Source organism: Rhinolophus ferrumequinum, chromosome 10, assembly GCF_004115265.2.
Source record: "Rhinolophus ferrumequinum isolate MPI-CBG mRhiFer1 chromosome 10, mRhiFer1_v1.p, whole genome shotgun sequence".
NCBI lineage: Eukaryota > Metazoa > Chordata > Mammalia > Chiroptera > Rhinolophidae > Rhinolophus > Rhinolophus ferrumequinum.
This window is the reverse complement of record NC_046293.1, coordinates 4,573,411-4,591,951: the sequence shown is the minus strand read 5'-3', so window position 1 is coordinate 4,591,951 and position 18,541 is coordinate 4,573,411. Positions and strand designations below refer to the sequence as shown.

Below are 18,541 nucleotides of genomic sequence, written 5' to 3'. Positions count from 1 at the left end.
GTAATACTGGGTCTTATATTCAGTTTTGCTCTAAAAGACGCATTAGAGCCGATGGTCTGGCTGGGTCTTATTTTCAGGGAAACACGGGATGTCCTACCCTGTAAGGTCACTGCAAACAGCGATTGGCGAATACTAAGTCGCTGCCCCTAGGGGAAATTCAGGGCTGGGTTTCTTGTAGGCTCTGGTCACATTTTTGTCAACCGATCAATATGTAACTTTGTCTCATGTCTGTTTCTGTTTAAAGACACCTTGTTTAATATATGTCACTGAATTATTAACATTGAACTCAGGCCGCCAGTGCTGTCACTCAGGCTTGAACGGAGCTCATCTAGCACACGCCTTTTCTTCACAAGGCCCGTCACAGGCTTCTCGCACTTGGGAACACCAGACAGCACTACGCTTAGGACCATTTTAAAGAGTGAAAATCACCAACAAAAAGCCCACAAATGAGAAACTGCGTGGCACTAAATGGACCATGAAGAGAACACCAGTTTACAAAATGAAACAAGGCAGCGTGTCACCTTGGTCAACCTCAGCTGGGAACGTGCACCGTGGGCAACTTAAATCTTTCGTTCCTCGGTGTGTGTCTGCGAAGGAACATACGTGTCATGAGAACTGCTTTGGGGGTCACCAGTGAAGTTTAGCGAGGAGGTGAATTCACAAGTACAGAATCCACGCGTAACGAGGGCGGGCTGTACTTCAACAAGTACGTGTCTAGCACCCACTGTGTTTCCTCTGAGCCCTGCCCTCAGCGCTCTGGTTCAGAGGGTGGCAGGTAGGGGTGGTGGGGATGGAAAGGCCCCTTGGGGCACGGCGATCCCAGGGTCCGCCTGCTGCCCACAAGCACGTGTGGCAGGTAGTCCAGCAGTGTCACAGCTGGCCTTTGGTCCCTTCACTCCTCCTTGGTCTGCCCTGTGCTGGGGCTCCACGCTCTTGAGGGGCCGGCAGTCAGCTGCTCCTTGTCCAGTTGAGTCAAGAGGCGTCTTGCTCAAGGTCTTGTGAAAAGCTGCCTTTCAAGGTCATGTGAAAAGCTGCCAGCTCAGAGTCCCCCGCTCTGGCCGAGCCAGTCTGCTGTCTGCTGCCACGTTCTGGTCCCCTTCCCCAGCCTTCCCCTGTGGCCTGGTCCAGGGCATTCAGTTGACCAGGGCGTGGTCTCTGAGGATGTGCTGCCATCGCTGATGAGACAGGCTCAAAGGGCATTGGCACCTGTGTCCTGCTTGTGCCCTGCTGTGGAAGGGCGGAGGGCTGCTGCTGGGGTGCTGCTGGAGGTGGGAAACCCATGTTCCTCTCCCTACAGCCTCCTGGGGATCATACGTGTGACACTGGCTATATCAGCACTCTCTTCCCTCCCTCTGAAACCACTGGCCCCCGAAGTCATAGCTAGAACTTCCTTGTCACTTGGTGAAAATCATGCCAAAACCATGGTTCTGTACTGGAGCACATGGCTGTTCCTTCCGAGCCCTGGTTTCTTGGATTCCTTTTCTATTGGACATGTTTTGTACAGGGGAGGACATGTGGCCTGGAACTGACAGTGCCCAGATGGAGGTAATGTGAAAAGAGCGGAAACAAGCTCAGTTCGAGAGTGCAGGAAATGTTTGTGCACTTGCATTTGTTGGGAGGTCCAGCCGAGTTGCCCAGAGGCCAGGGTTAGTGGTTAAGAACGTTCTGGAGCTTCAGATCTCGAGGCTCTCGGAGGTTGATGGGTGTGACCTTGAAGAGGACTAACCTCATCTGCAGGGCTGGGGAAGGTCCCGGCTTTGAGACACGAGGCTGTAAATCATCACGCAGCCAGTCCTAGAGTCGGGGTGCTCAGAGCTGGAGGGGCCTTTGCAGGTTATTTGTTCCTTGATTCCCCCTGGTCTGATTGATTGTGTGTGCTGCTCGGGGCTTGGTGGAAGAAGGAGAGCGGCATTCACTGGGCTTTGAACTTGGCTGGTGCTGGGCGAGGCCCTGGGGCTCCCAGTTCACACGTTGTGGGGAGGACCCGCAGAGGCGGGGGTGCTGAGAAGACCCCTCTCCCAGCCCAGCCATCCCTTGTGTGCAGACTGAAGACGCCATCTCCGTGGAGAGCTGGCGATCTCGGTGGGATCCTAGCCATTCTGTTCTCTGCAGGCGAGAGAGCCTTCCTCTCCGAGCGCCCACAGAATGCCCCCGCTCTGTTCCCACTGAAGAAGGCTCCCCTCGGGCACCCAGTGCATCTGCTGTCCCGGCTGTGGGCTCTGTGCCAGCATCTCCGTGGGGCTCACGCACTCCCCACTGAAGCAAACTGGGAACTGGCGGGTTGGTCAGTCAAGCGACCCCTATGAGAAGTCATCTTCAGGGAACATGTTTCCACTGGGGGTTAGACGATTGCTAATAATTATCACAAATAAGAGCTGATCGTGCTTCCTAGTGCCAGGCACCACATAAATTCATGTATCTCCATGGCAACCTCATGAGGTCAACTACTGTTATTAACCCCATTTTATAGGTGGGGGCACCAGGCATAGACAGGTGGCCTGCTCAGGTCACCCAGCTGGTAGGTGGCTGGGCCCTGCATTGAAACCAGGCAATATATCCAGTGGCCAAAAGGGGGTGTAGTTCTACTCTGCAAAATCCCTTCCCCGCTCCCCGCAATTCCAGGATGTCCTGGGTCCCTCCACTCCATGAGGTAAGCACCAAAAGCAACCTGCCAGCCTCCGCAGTTTGGAGGGGCAGCGCCCCTCTCCCTTTGGCTTTCTGTTTCTGGTATTTGATTCCTGTTGTCGTGGAAACGGGGTGACAAGTGTTCCTCTTTAGTGCCAGTGCTCCTGACAGTATCCGCTGACCAGGAGACGCAGTGTGGGACAATGTGGGCCTGTCCTTTGTGATGTCATCTCCGCTCAGGGTTGGGACGGAGAACCAGACCTGGGCCACCTCACGGACCCTCGTCTGTTCACCTGGTCACCAGGCTGAGATGAGGCTTCTCAGAGGCCGAAGTCTATTGTTGAGTTTTCTCTGAGCCAAATAAACATGTCTTCAGTGACACTCCCTTCCTGCCCTCGTTAGCCTGTGGGTTTGTTTTCCTGGGGAGCCCTCTGCTTGCCCGTGAAGCTGTTGCAGTGAGATAGGAATAACATTTTGTAGTTAGCAGGCTTCTATCGCTTCCAACACCGCGGTCACCCCGGCAGTTTGATCCTGTGTGGCCTTCCTCAAAGTCTCCCTAAAGGGGCCCTTTCCACGAATTGCAAGTCATGGTGGCGTTCCTGCCCGTGTCCATATATGCACTTGGCGTGTGTCCTGTGTCCTGGCTGAGTCCCCTGGCCTCACCTTGTCTGCATTTCTAACGCCTCCGCCAGCCGCACCCTCTTCTCCAGTGAGTACCCCCCATTTTCTTCCTCATAGTTTTCGGTAAAAGCTAAACCTGGGCCCACCCTTACTTCTTCTCTGCTTTATGGAAGCAGGTTGTTTAGACCCTGGCTGGCTTTAGACCCCATTTGAGTTTTCCCAGAAAGGTGACGGGGGCATTGGTGTCAGGACAATGGGAAAGGGGGAACCTTTTGGATGGGGACCTGGTTTGTGGAGCGAAGCGTGTTGGGACGTTTCCGTCAGTCTGGTGGGTCATGTGGATCTTCGGTCCTAAAAGAATGGTGTTTAGAACATCTTCAGGATCAAGTTGCAATTGAGATTTGTTTCGGGGTATCTGTCTGACGTGATGGGTGTCTCTTGAATCATCTTTTGGTCTGTCTTCCCCTTGTCCCTGGCTGTCTGGGCCAGCATTCGGCTCTTCTTGTTACCGCTGGACAGGACATTCATTCTCTCTTTTCTTCAGGAGGCAGCAGTCAGTGGAAGGAGCTTTGCCATTATTAGCACAATTGTGGCGGTTGGCAGTCACTCTGATACTCGGTTTCCCCACCTGTGAAATGGGGACAGTGGCACAGGTGATGTGTACTGAGCTTTCTAGGCCGCAGGGACTGTCCCAATCTCTTAACATGCTCTGTCTCGTGCAATCGTCATAACAACTTATTTTGCAGCTGAGGAAACCAGAGCCCAGAGAGGCTAACTAACCTGCCCAAGGTCACACAGCAAATGGGAATGGGAGTCAGGGGTTTATTTGGAGCTCTGAACCTCCCCATCTCCTGGGGACCTGCTGCGAGACTGAGTGAGATGGTGGTTATTTGAATGCTCCTGCGGTTCTGACACTGAGAAATCTTGCAACAAATGCTCTTCCCCATCTGGCAGAATAAAGAGCACACACTTTTTTCTGGGCTCTGCCTGATATATCCTTGCAGAAAGGGACACTGGTATGAACTCCACAGGTGACCAAGAGAGGAGCCCTTCTCTCAAGGTGGTCGGTCACAGGCTGATTTTTGCCTTGATCATTCACATTCTTTCGAGCAGGTGTTTTGTAGGCGAGTGTAGGGACGTTTCTAGAGGAGAAATCAGCCGTTGAAGGAGGGGCTTAAGGAAATTGAATGCAGGAGGCTCTTAGCTCACCGTCTGAGGAAGCTCTTCAGAGACAATAGACCTTCCAATAACAGGCAGAAAGTGATTACACCAGGCCAAGTGCCCTTCCGGTGCAGTGCAGAGGAGATGGTGACGGAAGAAAGGGCTTGGCTCTCGTGGAGACAGACCCTGCCTGCCCGCCCTCTGGGGGCTGTGATGGACTTTGTTCCTCTTGCTCTCTCTAACTGAGGGGCTGATGACTGAGTTCTGTACCCATTCGTTGGGAGAATCACAAGGTACAAGAGCATAGTTAAGACCCTGAGAAGTCCTGCAGAAAAAGACATCCGTTTAGCTCTGCTTCCCCGAGTATTTCTTCTACTTCCTCACCCCTGGCTTAATTCATGAAGACCCCTGTCTGTGGACCTCACTTGGGGAAATGTTGATGGGGACCAAATAAATAGGTATCTTGCTCATATATATACTGCTGTTTGCCAGGTCCTGTTGGAAAATTAATTTAAAAGCTGTGCCAAGTGTGTTTTCTCCGAAGGTCTGTTATGTTTTCTGTTAGGAAAGGAGTCCCCAGGCTCCGAAAGCTTGGGGACCTGAGCTGAGAGCGCCCCTCCACTGTGGCCCTGTGGCCACCTGCCCCCACCCCCAGCCTGTTGATCATCTTTTACACCCAGAGGACTTCTCTGGAATAGCTCTCTTCACCAGTGTGTTTGTCACCTCCTTTGCAGGCTTGACGTCTGCTGCGTAGGAGGGCACGGAAGGTACGATTGGGCTCAGGTTAATGACTCTGTGTTTATTCCAGATGCCCGCTCAGTAGGACAGGCAGGATACAAGTCCTGGCTCCATTTCTTACTTGTCGTGGGGCCTTAGGCACATTGCTTAACTTCCCTGAGCTTTATTTTTCTTATTGGTGAAGCCAGATGGCCACTGACTGCATTGAGGGCCGCTTTTTGCGGCCGTCCACGCCTGGCCCAAAGCACGCGCCCGGGAAAGCCAAGCAGCTGCTGCCACCTCTCCCGTGTCACTGCCAGCTGCCGGCTGTGTCTGCTTCCCTCCTCTCTCCTCTCTCCTCCCGCCTGACCGCTTTACCTCCCCACAGGCAGCCGAGACGGTAAGAGCTTTCTAAGAGTTCTTAAATGTCCGCGACTGCCCCATGTTTATTCTCTTGTCTGGAGAGGACTTTGCAGTTGGATAGACTCGGTTCCAGTGTCCATGTCACAATTAACTGCCTCGTGGGCAAGTCACCTGCGTGCTGAGCCTCTATTCCCAGGTCTGTAGTTGTACCGCTGGCCCTGGCTGTCAGGAGCCTGAGTGAGCTCATGTCAGAGCATATGGGGCAGGCACGCCCCTCAGGATGAGTCAGACTTCCTTTCGCCATGGCATTCGTCCAGTAGTCTCTGTCCCCACCCTGAAGGCCATCCCTCACCGCCCTTCTGGGTTGAGGGCTTTCAAGTTGGGCGTGGAGTGGGGCAAGAGAAAGGAACTTGAGAATGAAGAGCCAGCAGTTTGCTGATCAGGACTTGAGAGCGCCCTCTCTCTTCCTGGCTTACTAGCCATCCTCCTGCTACAGGATGACCCAGACAGAATGACCCAGACCGAAAAGACACACTTGTCCTACCCGCCAGGAGTGTGAGGGTGGGCATTTGGCACCCTCTCCCTCCTCCCTGAAGGCCAGGTTGAAGACTTGAGTCCAAAGTTGCCTCCTCCAGGAAGCCTGCCTGGACTGCCACTTTTTCCCTCTTAGGTCCCCAGCATTCTCACATCCCTCCATTATTTGTCTCCTGGACGCTGAGGCCCTTGGGGTCCGGCCTGTGTCTGAGTCCTCGCCCAGCCCTCCTGGCATCAAGCCTGACTTTAGTGGACGTCCACTCAGTGGCTTTCGGAGGAGTGAATAAGCAGATGCAAACTGAGGCAAATCTCATCAGGGTTATATGATAAAATGCATATGAAAAGCCTGACTTCTTTCACTATGTGGAGGAAATTTAAAGTTCAAAGTGAATTAGCATAGCTATACCTACTTTCCCCGACCCTTAAACCTCTCAAACAGCAACTATAAATAAAGGGGACCCAATGTGAAACGTGGCCTTTCAGGTATTTTCTCCAAACGCACATGTTTCTGTGCAGCTGGGGAGGCAGGATCGGCCTTTGAAATTTGGGGTACACTTGAAGAGACACATTCATTGCTTATAGAAGGCACAGAGGAGGCCTGTGGGGGGGTGCTCTCTCTGAAAGGAGGAAGCAGGTGGCCCCAGCAGGCTGTGGAGTGATCACCCGGCTCCTTCCCCTCCCGACCTGCAGGTGACCAGCTGGCACGTAATAGGCCCACAAAGCTTATTTGACAAGCATTTGTTGAGGGACTCCTCTGTCCGGTTGACCCTGGGGTTGGCCATTTCACATGTTCTCTTATTGAATCCATGACCCGGAGGTGTGGTTATGATGCTCATTTCACTCCGTCATTCTGTTGAGGGCCTACTGTGTGCCATGCCCTGTGCTGGGCTTTGTGGGTACAGAGAAAGGACCCTGCACTCAGGGAGTATCTGTTCAAGCTGGAGACAAACGGTTATTTAAAATGTAAAATAATAACAGAATGAGATGGCTTCAGGGCAGGAAGGAAGGGGTGCTGCCCTAGTCACCCAGGGGATTTTGAGGTGTGTGTCCTGGAAGGGCTCTCTGGGAGCATGAGAAGGGGCCGGTCCCCTAAAGCCAGGACGAGGCTTCTGCAATTGGACAGAAACAAGCCTGGCTGCATTGGAATAAACCCCGATGTTTTGGGCCCACGGTCCATCCTGTTGCCCACACAGCTGCCTCGGTGAGCAGAGCTGAAGGTCCCTGGGGACTGTGACCCTGGGCTCAGGTCACAGCAGCCTCCGAGGAGCAGCTGTCCAGCCGCACAGAATGTTGGCAGCACACTTGGCTGGTCTGGCCGTTCCTGCCTGGCCCCCAGAGCTGTCACCAGTGCCCAGAGCACTCACCCTGCTGGAGTCCACTGACTTCCTTGGGGAGGGAGGGTGCCCGGTTGCCAGCACAACCAGAGATGGGACGCCAGGGCTTCAGGCAAGTGGCTGAGCTTCTTGGAGCCCCGGAGAGCGAGGACAGGGCAGGCTGATGCTGGCTTGCTAGCACCTTGCCTCCGATGGAGGAAGTGGGGCGGGGTGGGAGCGCGTTGCATCTCCTCCCCATGCCCTCTCAGCTGCCTGCTGCAGCCCCGGCCGGGCCGCGTGGGTGTGTGGGCAATTAGAGTCCGGCCCTGTGCCAGGCACACAGCATGATAACAGAGATGGATGGATTGGATGCGGCTGCACAGTTACTTCTGCCTTTGGGCCCCCACCTCATGTCCAAACTGGGTGAGAAAGCAGAGGGACGGAGGAGTCTAGGCTGTCCCGCTGTGCCAAGGAGACTCCCTGGGGGCTGGAGGTGGGGGGCCGGGTGGCAGCCTTTCTCCTGAAGGGTCTGGAGGCCAGGGCCCTGCCCACCTCAGTCCTGGAGGCTGAAGGGAGCCCACACTGCACGTGAACTTAGCACTATGGTTTGCAGAGCACCGGACAGCTTGGATGGGGTTTAAGCCACATGACGACCCTGTGAGGTGGGGACGTATGGCCCTGGCCCAGGCATTCTGACCCTGGAGAAGGCACTGGGCTACCTGGAGATACTGCAGGTCTAGGCACACGTCAGGCACCCTCGCCTGTGCAGCTCCTGGGCCTCCCAAGTGAGCTCCATCAAGGTCTCTCCACCTGAGCCCTGCTCACGTCTTGACTGGGTCACTCTCTGAGGTGGGGCCGTCCTGGTCCCTGGAGGGTGTTGAGCCATATCCCTGGTCTCTACATGCCAGATGTAGATGCCAGGAGCAACTTCTGTCTCTAGTTGTGACAACCAAGACTTTCTCCCGACACTGGCCCACGTCCCCTGGAGGGCAGAATTGTCCCGGCAGAGAACCACTGAGCTAGGAGGAGGCTGCCACCGTGGATAAGCATCCTTAGGCCACTCACCCCCAGGAGTGGGACAGCAAGGGAAGAGAAGATCACTGGCAACCACTGGCCTTTCCACCCTCGCCCTGGGGACATGGGTGCCTGAGATCTGTCTGGAACACGCACATGTACACACACGCACATACAAGCACACCTACACACCCCGTGACCCGGAAGGGGACCCCTGTTCTATTTAAAGTCTATTTAAAAAAAATAGACTCTGTTTTTTAGAGCATTTGAGGTTCACAGCAATGCTGAGGGAAGGCTCAGAGACTGCCCACATCCCCCCGGGCCCACGCACACGGCCTCCCACTGTCCTCGTCCCCCACCAGAGGGGCTCCTTTTTGTACAATCGGTGATCACTGACACGTTATCATCACGCAGAGCCCCTCGCGTCCATTAGGGTTCACTCTGGCTGTTGTACGTTCTGTGGCTTTGGACAAACGTGTACCCACCATTACAGTGTCACACAGAGCACTGTCACTGCCCTAAAAACCTCTGAGCTCTGCCTGTTCATCTTGCTCGTGTGTTCCTGGTACCGGGCGTACTGTAGACGGGCCTGCCTGGAACCACAGGCCCGGCCACCACTGATATCCCTGCTGGTATGTACTGTTTTTAGTGACGTGAATAATGACCTTGAGAAAGAGCTACAGCGGTACCTCGGTTTTCTAACGTAATCCGTTCCGGAAGACCGTTCGAGTTCTGAAACGTTCGAAAACCGAGGCACGGTTTCCCCATAGAAAGTAATGCAAAATGGATTAATCCATTCCAGACCTTTAAAATCAACCCCTAAAATTGCAAATTTAGCATGAATTTTACTATCTAATGATGCCATAGATCTATAAAATTTACAGCATTCGTAAACCAAAATGTTCGTTGACGAAGACATTCGAAAACTGAGGTCCTACTGTATTTCTAATCCTTGCACGTATTTGACAATGGCCGGGTTGCTCCCTGAGAACCTGGTGGGCCCACCCCTGGGAGGACAGTGACAGGATGGAGAAGACATCCACGTCAGGTGTTTTGGGGACAAAAGTTTAGGACCCTGGAGAGGTTGTGGGCACAGCGGTGGCCCGAAGGTCAAGCAGTTAGCACATCCCGGGCTCCTGTGCAGTAGCCCATTTAGGCGCCAGGCCGAGGAGGGTGGGGGAGAGGGGTAGGCGGTGTGACCCCCGCTTAGTCTGCCTGCCCGAGGCTCTGAGAAGCCCCCGCTGGAGACACGACTTCAGCTCTTGCTGAGCGTGAGGCCATCTTGCTCTTTTTACACATAATACTGTACATGTTCGTGGACTTACCCTTAGGAAGCCAAGCTTCTCGGGCTTCATTGTCGTGTGAGAGTGACCTGCGACACTTGGGGACAGTTGGGATTTTATATATTGTATTGGTCGTACTCATCCCTCGTGCATGTTTTGTGTTTGTTCTGCTCGCGTAACCGAGGCCATGCCTGTTTCAATAACGGTGGTGTCACGGAGTTTCACGTGGTGGCTGGTGCACAGTAGGTGCTCGGTGAAACAGGTGCGGCCAAGGAATGTTCCGGGCCTTTTGAGATGACAGGGAGTAGTAGCTGGGGCTGTCTCGAGGTTGTGTGGCCTGTAACCATAGCTTTAGTGGCTGAAACAACACACCTTATCTTATTGTCCTGGAGGGCAGGAGTCCTAAAATCAAGGTGTGGGCACGGCCAATTCTTTCTGGAGGCTCTCGGGGAGAATCCATTTCCTTGACTTTTCCAGCTTCTAGAGGTGCCCGTACTCCTTGGCTGAGGGCCCCTTCCTCCATCTTCAAAACCCACAGCGTTACATCTTTCAGTCTCTCTCTGTTGTCGTTGTCGCAGTGCCTTTTTCTCACTCTGCTCTGTCTGCGTCCATTTTATAAGGATGACGTTAGGCCCACCGGATAACCTCCCATCTCAAGGCGCTTCACTTAATCACATTGCAAAGTCCCTTTTGCCTTGTAAGGGCACAGATTCCCTGGATTAGGATATGGACATTTTAGGGGACAGGGGGACATTATCCAGCCTGCCATAGAGACCCTAAGAGAAAGGGGAGAAAATAGCTCCTATGAGTCCCAAAGACAAATATCAGAGAGGAATGGTGGAGTCCCAAAACATCATTCATTCGTTCATTCATTCATTCATTCACCATTGACTCACCAAGTGTCATTCAGTGCCTCCTCTGGACCAGGCCCTGTGCTGAGGAGATGGGTTAGGCTGAGCATGTGCCCCTACAGAGTGCCACGGGGCACAGAGTGACATGAATCCTGTAACATAGATGCGCACACATGCCTCAAACTGTGATGCTCGAACGGAACAAAACTAAACAGGGAGCCGTGGGAACCTGACTTCATTTGGGATGGCAGGGAGGAACTCTCCACGCATCTCTGGCTCCCAGACATTCCCTTGGGGCTTTCCCTCCAAAAGGCCCCACCTTCGGGAACCCCTGTGGGTTGTGAAAGTCTTTCATTTTTGTTGCCTGTGTGCTGCTGCACTCAGGATGGGTGGAGCTGTCTGCGCGTGTGCAGGCCAGCAGAGGTGCCACCTAGGACCCCTAAGTGTCTCAGATGGTAACAGGACGGCCAGCACCGGGACCACCCCCCCAAAGAGCCACCTGCTTTTTGGAAGGTGCCCATCTGCCCAGCCGGCTGGACTCTGAGATGAAACAACCCGGGGCAGGTTGTCTTGTCTCACTTGTACAGGTAAAGATGGGCCACTAGAGGGCACCGTCCTTCCGGCGTTTTCTGCATGCGTCTTCCCACACACGTTCTCTCCAAACTGAGCATTTCTGTAGCTGGTGCATGTAGTCTTTTTTTTTTTTTTTCCCTTTCTTTTTAATGACTTAATGATTTAATCTTCTTATCTGCTCAGCAGAGCACACTCTGGACTTTCCTGGATACGACGGGGCATTACTGATCAGATTAATTAATGTAGGTTTTGCATCACAGGAACCAGTGGAACTTGCTTCTCCAGGCTCATTCTTTCCATCAGCAGTTCTGTCTTCTCTTTATTAAACAAGCTCTCACAGTGTGTTAACCTCATTGGGCTCGTCCTCCTGCGGGGAATGATCAGCAGATTTCGGATGTTGTTACCTCCTCCTGCCTTGGGGGACATCCCGAGAGGCAGTGACTATGCCACCAAGCACAAGGGGAGATGTCAGCGTCCCTTTGGGGATAATTCTGAGTTTCTCAGGGGTTTCACCTCCTGCCCCACCTTCTGTGTCCCCTGGTCCCTTTTCCCCCTTATCACTAACTACTGACAGATTTTCATGGCCACTGATTGAAATCTCTTTCATATCTTCACAAAACAGCAGCACCATTGATTTGTAGAAAGGTGACGAATGCACCATCCCCCAAATCAGGGAAACAGAGGCTCTGCCATCAGATTAGCGTGAGTTTGGCCAGGATGGACTGGTGGCCAGGCACTTGAGCTAAGGGGGGGATGGAGAAAACGGGAGGCAAAACAGGATGGCCCTTTTGGGGGTCAGGGGAGTCTGGCTTCAGGGATGTGGGTCCAGCTGTTCATCATAGGAGTGGAGATGGTTGGACATGTGCCCGAGAGCTGCCGAAGAACACACACTAAATGGTGGCGGTGCTCGTGGTCCCTTGGGAAACCAGCGTCTTACACCTGCTCGGAGGGGCACACTTGCCTGACGGGCCTGCTGGCTGGCCATCGCCTCTGATGTGCGGCTGCATTTTAATTTCACTTGAGTCACTTGCTCAGTATTTCTGAGCCTCCCGCAGGCTCTGCGGCTTTCTTCTCCTGGTCACCCGTCACCGTTGATGGCAGCTGGCCCCGGCTCGCTGCTAGTGGACTTTGGGAGGCATTTTGCACGTTTCAGAGCTGGCGTGGGGGTCAAGCTGTATTGCTGGCACTGCCCCGTTGCCGTCCTGAAGCTTTCCGTAGAGTTGACGTTCTGTTATAATTCAGTCTAATTAGTGTTTGTTTTCAATGCTCAGCGACCGTGTAAAGATGTCGTGGTGATGCCTGAGCAGTAAATTCAGAATCTTCGAGATTAGATCATGCGTGGTTTACAGTGAAGTGGATGTTTCAATGTCTGGATTCTTTGAGGATTGGTGACCTGGGGGTACGTGGCCCCTCGAGTCTTCTGAACAGTTACTTGCTGTGGCCGTTCCACACCTCGAAGCTGGCAGATAACCGAGGCTTTCAGAATTCGGTCTGTTTCTGTCTCGTGTGGGCCAGCACACGTTTGTGGGGTCTCCTCTGTGTCCTGGGCCCTCCCTGGGGCTCTGGGGTGATTGAACTTGACCTCTGCCCTCTAGGAGTTTATCATCCAGCAGTGAGATATCCACACAGCCTCCTAGATAGTAAACTGGGTAGTCGGGCTGTCTGTGAGTTCACGGCCAGACTTGGCACCCTTGTGTGGTTTGCTGGGTGAACTTGTTGAACGGATGACTCTGTATGACGCTAAGTGCTCTCGGTAACCCAGAGCAGGTGCTGTGACAGCGCGAGAAGGGGAGGACAGACCCAACATTATCGCTCAGCTGACTGCTTCTCCATGCACACCATCTTGTTAAATTAGTTGTCATGACAACCTTAGGATGAGGTCTGGCTATTATCCCCTCCCCCCACTGCCCGCAGTGGAGAGACGGTAAAGGATGGAAGGAGTTAAAGCATACGCCCAAGGGCACATGGCCAGTCTGTGATGAACCCCCAAAACCTCCACTCTCCCCCCTATTCTGTCAACACCAGCACCGACCCTGGGCCTGGGGGATTCGGAGGAATGACACCTGCCTTCTGAACAGGGCATGAAAGAGAGGACGTTTGTAGTAGACTTTGAAAGTGCAGCGTGTTGGGCCACCTGGCACAGCTGCCGGATGTGTTGCTGTTGGAGGGGGCAGAGCCTGAGCACAGGCGTGGGGGGGGGCTCCTCCCTCAGTGAGGGTGGGGTGGGTGCCATGGGGAGGGGTCTGGACTTTGGGGAGACAGTGAGGACTCGGACCGTCTGTGGGTGGTGGAGCGACCTGACGGGATCGTGTTCTGGGACAAAGCCTTGAGGCACTGGGAGGTGTCTGGACGGGCCAAAGGGCGGGAGCCTGGAGCCGCGGAGGCTAGCGCACGTCCCCTGGCCTTCTGTGGGTCGAAGCATCGTGTCGGCCCCACGGATTCCACCTGCTGTGCTCGTAGGACTTGAATAAGCTGACCCACTTGCTTTCTGCCTGAAAAACCAACCAAACCAGCGCTTGTCCCTAAAAGATCAGTCATCCTTTGTGAGAGCGACGCCCAGGCTTCTCCCGTGTCCTGGTTTCTGCTCGCCAGGTGGTTTATGCGGTAAACCTGACATTTCGCATTCACTGGAAGTCTTTCTTCCTATTCTTCCCACAGACCTTTCGTTTTCCTCTGGTCCCCACATTTTCTGGTCACCCCGGGTGAAGGGGAAGAAAAGGACTGATTCTGGGCCCAGGGAACTATCTGTTTGACGTCGGCTTCTGAGCACCAGCATTTCGTGTTTATACCTAAGCACCTTTGGGTGTTCAGAAGACCTTTTTTCCCAGAAACGGGTGGGTGGCCTCTCTGCCTGCAGCAGGTGGCTGTCTGAATGTGTGCCCCAGCAGACGAGGTTTGAATGTGGCTCCTGGGGCAGTGTGTCCCATCAAGTCCCTAATTGCAGAGCCGAATGCCTCCTTGTGAGTCCCCTCCGCACGGCCACGTTGCAGTAATTGGGTTCTTGGTGACTCATGACTGCCAGGCTAAAGGAAGGCTTCGTGGAACCTCTTTACCCACCCAATTAAGTGGCTGGGGGAGGGATGTTTGGCAAGAATAGCCTGTCCCAGTTCTTGTGACTTTATGTCTCTTACCTGAATTCTCTATGCAGCTCTATTTTGTCTGTGTAAACACATTTATAGTCATTCATTCATTCATTCATTCCATGGATTGAATGCTGGTCACCGGCCAGATTTTGTGCAGGATATGAGGTCATGAACAGCACCTGGCCCCTCTGCACTCCTCGGGGGGCAGGGAGTTAGGCACACCCCACAACTACATGATGGGGGATAAAGGTTTGTCGTTGTGACGTGCACGGGGAGCTGTGGGAACCCAGAGGAGTGGCCCTAATTCTGCCTGGGGGCTGGATGTACAGAGAACGCTTTCCTGATGAATCTGGGGGACGGGGTGGAGTTAGCTAGATATAAAGTGAAGGGCATTTCAGGCAGTGGGGACAGTTGGGGCAAAGGTGTGACAGACATGAGTGGTCTGGAATGGCCTCTTTAGAAGGTGTGTGAAGAAGTGCGGGAGCTGCAGCTGGATCCATGAGAGGAGGGGTCTGCTCATCAAGAGTCTTTGGGTACCACTGTGAAGGGTTTGGGTTTTACCCCGGAGCCTGTGGGAGCCCGCCCTGGGCGTGCTCTACCTGGGAGTGATGGGGTCAGTTTTGTTGGAAGGGCTGCTGTATCAGACAGGACTCAGTTTGGAAATGACAGAAGACCCAACTCAAAGTGGATTAGGAACAAAATGGAGTTCATGGGTGCATTTGACAGACAGGTCCAGGTGGTGTCGGCCTCAGGAAAGGCTTGATCCAGCACACAGATGGTTTCGCTAAACTGTGTTCTCTCTGCTCTGTTGACCCAGTGCCGTCATTTCCAGGTTCTGTGTGGTGTAGGAGGAAGAGGCAGCTTCCATCTGCATCCTTTCTGGGTCAAAGCCAGTGAGAAAAAGTGCTTGTCTCATTCTGCATTCCTAGTAATCTCTCCTTGTAGCTGTTGACTCTAAATCGGCGAGCCCATCCTTGACTTGAGAACTGTGTTCTGGGGAGTGCAATGTGCCCATTGGCTCAGGCCTGGGATACCTGTTCTACCCCGGGGCTGGGGCAGAGCCCTGCCTGGAATATAACGTCTGAGAATGGTGGCTGGCGGGGCTGGTTTCCTCTAAGGGAAGGCTGGGTCCTGTTCGACCGGAAGGGTGAATGGATGCTGGGGAGGAGAAATAGTAGAGTCCAGGAAAGTCACCTGCAGAAGGGGAGAGGTGGGCTGGGGTGGAGACAGGCCAAGGGGGCCGTCCTGGTGAGAGGACCCCACCCCACACTAGGGCCTCCCCAGTGACAAGACATGAGATGAGATCTATAGAGGGTGGACCTGGGTTCAGCCTCTCGGCCCTTCCTCCGTGTTCTTTGCACTTGTACATGTGTTGGGACCTTTCGCTTTCCAACCTGGTCCCAGAGTCAGGTTATCACCTGCACTGGTTTTGCATCGTTCCCTCCCCAGTCTCTCTCCCTCTAGATTGCTCACGGTGTGCCCTGAGGCTGGCAGTGCTGCCAGGAGCCCCCCGAGCCCCCCGGCCTCCCAGAGCCATTTCGACGGTTGAGCCCATCTTGCTGGAGTGTGGGAACCAGCCCTTTGAAAGAGAGGGTCTGGGAGAAGCCAGGGTGGCACGTGCACACCTTCATCCTCGCTGCTGAGACAGGCAGCTCTGCATTTGGCTCAAGGTCAATAAGGAATCCACGGAGGGAGAATGAAGTTCTGGGTCCTCCCCACAGGCAGGAAATGGTCTGTGCTTCTCTTTGATCCTACTGAAGGCTGGGAGGTTAAGTGGCCTTGGGTGCGTGGGATCCATCCCTAAGCAGCTGGGCCAGCTCGTGTGCAGTCAGTCTTTTAGAGACCTCGTCTGTCGTGGGAGCTTAGTGTGGCAGCATAAGTGAGTAAATCTCCTTCCTTGAAAACCCGGGGCTGTCAGCTGCTGGCCACGTAGGAAGTTTCTGAAATGTGGGCCCTGTGCTCATCTCTAAGAGAGTCTGTCACCGGCAGACAGGGCGTGGTACTGTCCTAGTTCTTGCTCTTCCAGGTGTGGTCCATGCACCGCCACCAGCAGCACCACCCGGGAGCTGGTTAGCGGCCGAGGCTTGGACCTTGCCCAGACCTGCTGGATACGAATCCGCTCATTAGCCCAGGGGGTCCTGAGTGCATTGGAGTCTGGGCACCAGGGCCAAGTGCTTAGGAGGGTGAAGGGTTAGCAAAGGCTCTAGGACAGGCTCTGGCTGTTGATGGGGGGTGGGGAGGGTGGAGATGGCAGGAACACCCGCTGGTGACGGTGGTGACGGGGTCATTCACAGGTGTTGTCTCAGCGCGCGGCCTTTTTCACCCTGCAGGTCCCAAGGGCTGGGTTCCCTGAAGATGAAGGCCCCCCAGCTCCCCTCGCACACCTTTCCCAGGCAGCTCTGCGCGTCCACACCATCACCCAAGACAGGCGCTGTGCACTGATCTGGTCAGTAGAAGCACAGAGGAGCAGGCAGATGGTCCTGCGGAAGGAGACTCTGAGGTTCCAAGCTGTGTGGATGCCCCTGGCGTCCAGCAGACGGTGCTTTCCTGAGACTGGAGGTGATGGCGGACCTGCCTGGGGGAGACCAGTTACTCCAAAACTTACTGTTTCTCTCTTGCCCACGCACAAAGGGCGGGGACCATGTGGCCCTCTGTGACTTACTCAGGGGCATCTGCAGCACACAGACGGGGCTTTCTCCCTGCCGGGCCCCTGCAAGGAAGCCTCGGTCGGAGGCCTCCAGGCCGAGGCTTCGCCTAAGCAGGTGAGGGGAGCCCATGCAGGCTCGGGCAGCTCGACAGCCTGGGTTTGGAGTCCTGCCTCTCCGTCTCTAGAAACCTCCCCGTGCCCCCGGGAAGAGTGCCTCGACTGGCCCCACGGGCAGGCAGTCTGTCCTCCTCTCTGCTCTTGGTCCCCTTCCCTGTGGAATTGGCTGCCACCTCCTCTGCCCCCGTCCCCCTACAGTGCCCCGCACATACCCCTGTCAGAGCATCTGTTTGTTGTCTATTCTTTTAACCTAATTCTTATTTCACAAGTAACATATGAACACAGTTGTGGCAAAGCCTCCCCCAGTTTCCTCCTCCTGTCACTCATCCCTTCTAGAGGTAACGCTATTCTCACTTTGGAGCGTATCCTTTCATTCCTTTTTCTATGGATTGAAACATGTACACACAAAAATAGATAGTTTTGAGTTTTCTGATTGTACTTTTTACATAAATATCATGCTGTATTGTTTTGAAACCTGCTTTTGAAGCTCTACACCGTGATGTGGTCTCACTTAATTAACTCTACATTTGTTCCTTGAAAGCCTTCTCGGTGCCAGGTGCTAGGCGGGGCTGCTGCATTCATCCTTCCCCATGTCTGCTGCCTGCACCAGCCGCTCCCAGCGCCGGCAGCCCCACCGGCAGCCCCTATTGACCTTTGAGCAATGTCTGTGAGATCCACAGGCTGTTTAAATCCGGGACTTGCAGCAGCGAGCTCTTGTCCTGGGGTCAGTAATACCTGTTGACCTCCTGTAGATTTTGCCTTATTGAAATGCTCACATGTTTATTTTAGCCTCTAAACGTCTTCCGTCTCAAGAAATGGGATGGGGGGTGGGAAGGGGGCGGTTAGCTCAGTGGTTAGAGCACAGTGCTCTTAACAAGGTCGCCGGTTCGATTCCCACATGGGCCACCGTGAGCTGCGCCCTCCACAATTAGACTGAAACAACTACTTGACTTGGAGCTGATGGGTCCTGGAAAAACACACTTAAAATAAATAAAAAACTTAAAAAAAACAAAAAGAAAAGAAAAGAAAAGGGGTGGGACCTCATGCCCTAGTAGAGCAAACCCCGTAAGTCAGGTGTTTGCGCTGAGAGGCCCTGTGGTCTGGGCCGCAGTCACCGTGCTTTCTTATTCCTGTGAACTTGTCTGCGTAGCTCAGGAACCCACCCCGAGCTGCGAAATGACAGCAACTTCACCGTATGTAAACACACCCAGCTCCTTCCGGAGGGCCTGCACCCTGTGTGACAAGGCCAGAATCCAGTCCTCAGCACAAACAGACCAGATCAGACACTCCAAAGCTTAGGAGGCTCTTTCTTTTACGTTTTGCTACACGGATGGGTGAAAGGAATTTTGTTCTTTTCCCACATCTGGGTCAGGGAGGCCAGCGGCTCTCTCCCAGGGTGTTAGTCCTCACTGCCTCTACCCTGGGCAGGACACTGTCATCCATCCGTCGTAACCCTGAGACTCTTGGTTCAATCGAATCCAGAGTTCTAACCCCCGGGGAGGGCCGGGCTCCACGTTTCAAGGCCTTTACAAGCATGACAGACCAGAAACCACTCACCCCTTTGAATTCTGATCGGAGCTGGTTCTGACCAGCTTATCTTTGATGTCAGAAAGGGTGGTCCTACCACATCGTCCCCCCC

At 54.0% G+C, this 18,541-nt stretch overlaps 1 protein-coding gene across 2 annotated transcripts in view; it reads left to right on the top strand.

Annotated features, from left to right (window-relative positions):
* The window catches only part of PARVB (parvin beta), a 91,822-nt gene that overhangs the window by 24,747 nt on the left and 48,534 nt on the right, over positions 1-18,541 (top strand). The window contains exon 1 of one of the 2 annotated variants that reach the window (XM_033117093.1): positions 3,149-3,334. The exons of the other annotated variant lie outside the window; for it this stretch is intronic. Within the exon in view, the coding sequence (XP_032972984.1) occupies position 3,334 (1 nt within the window). The 5' untranslated portion in view covers positions 3,149-3,333. Of the gene's footprint in view, positions 1-3,148; positions 3,335-18,541 lie in introns of those variants that run through there. 2 annotated transcript variants of the gene reach the window in all.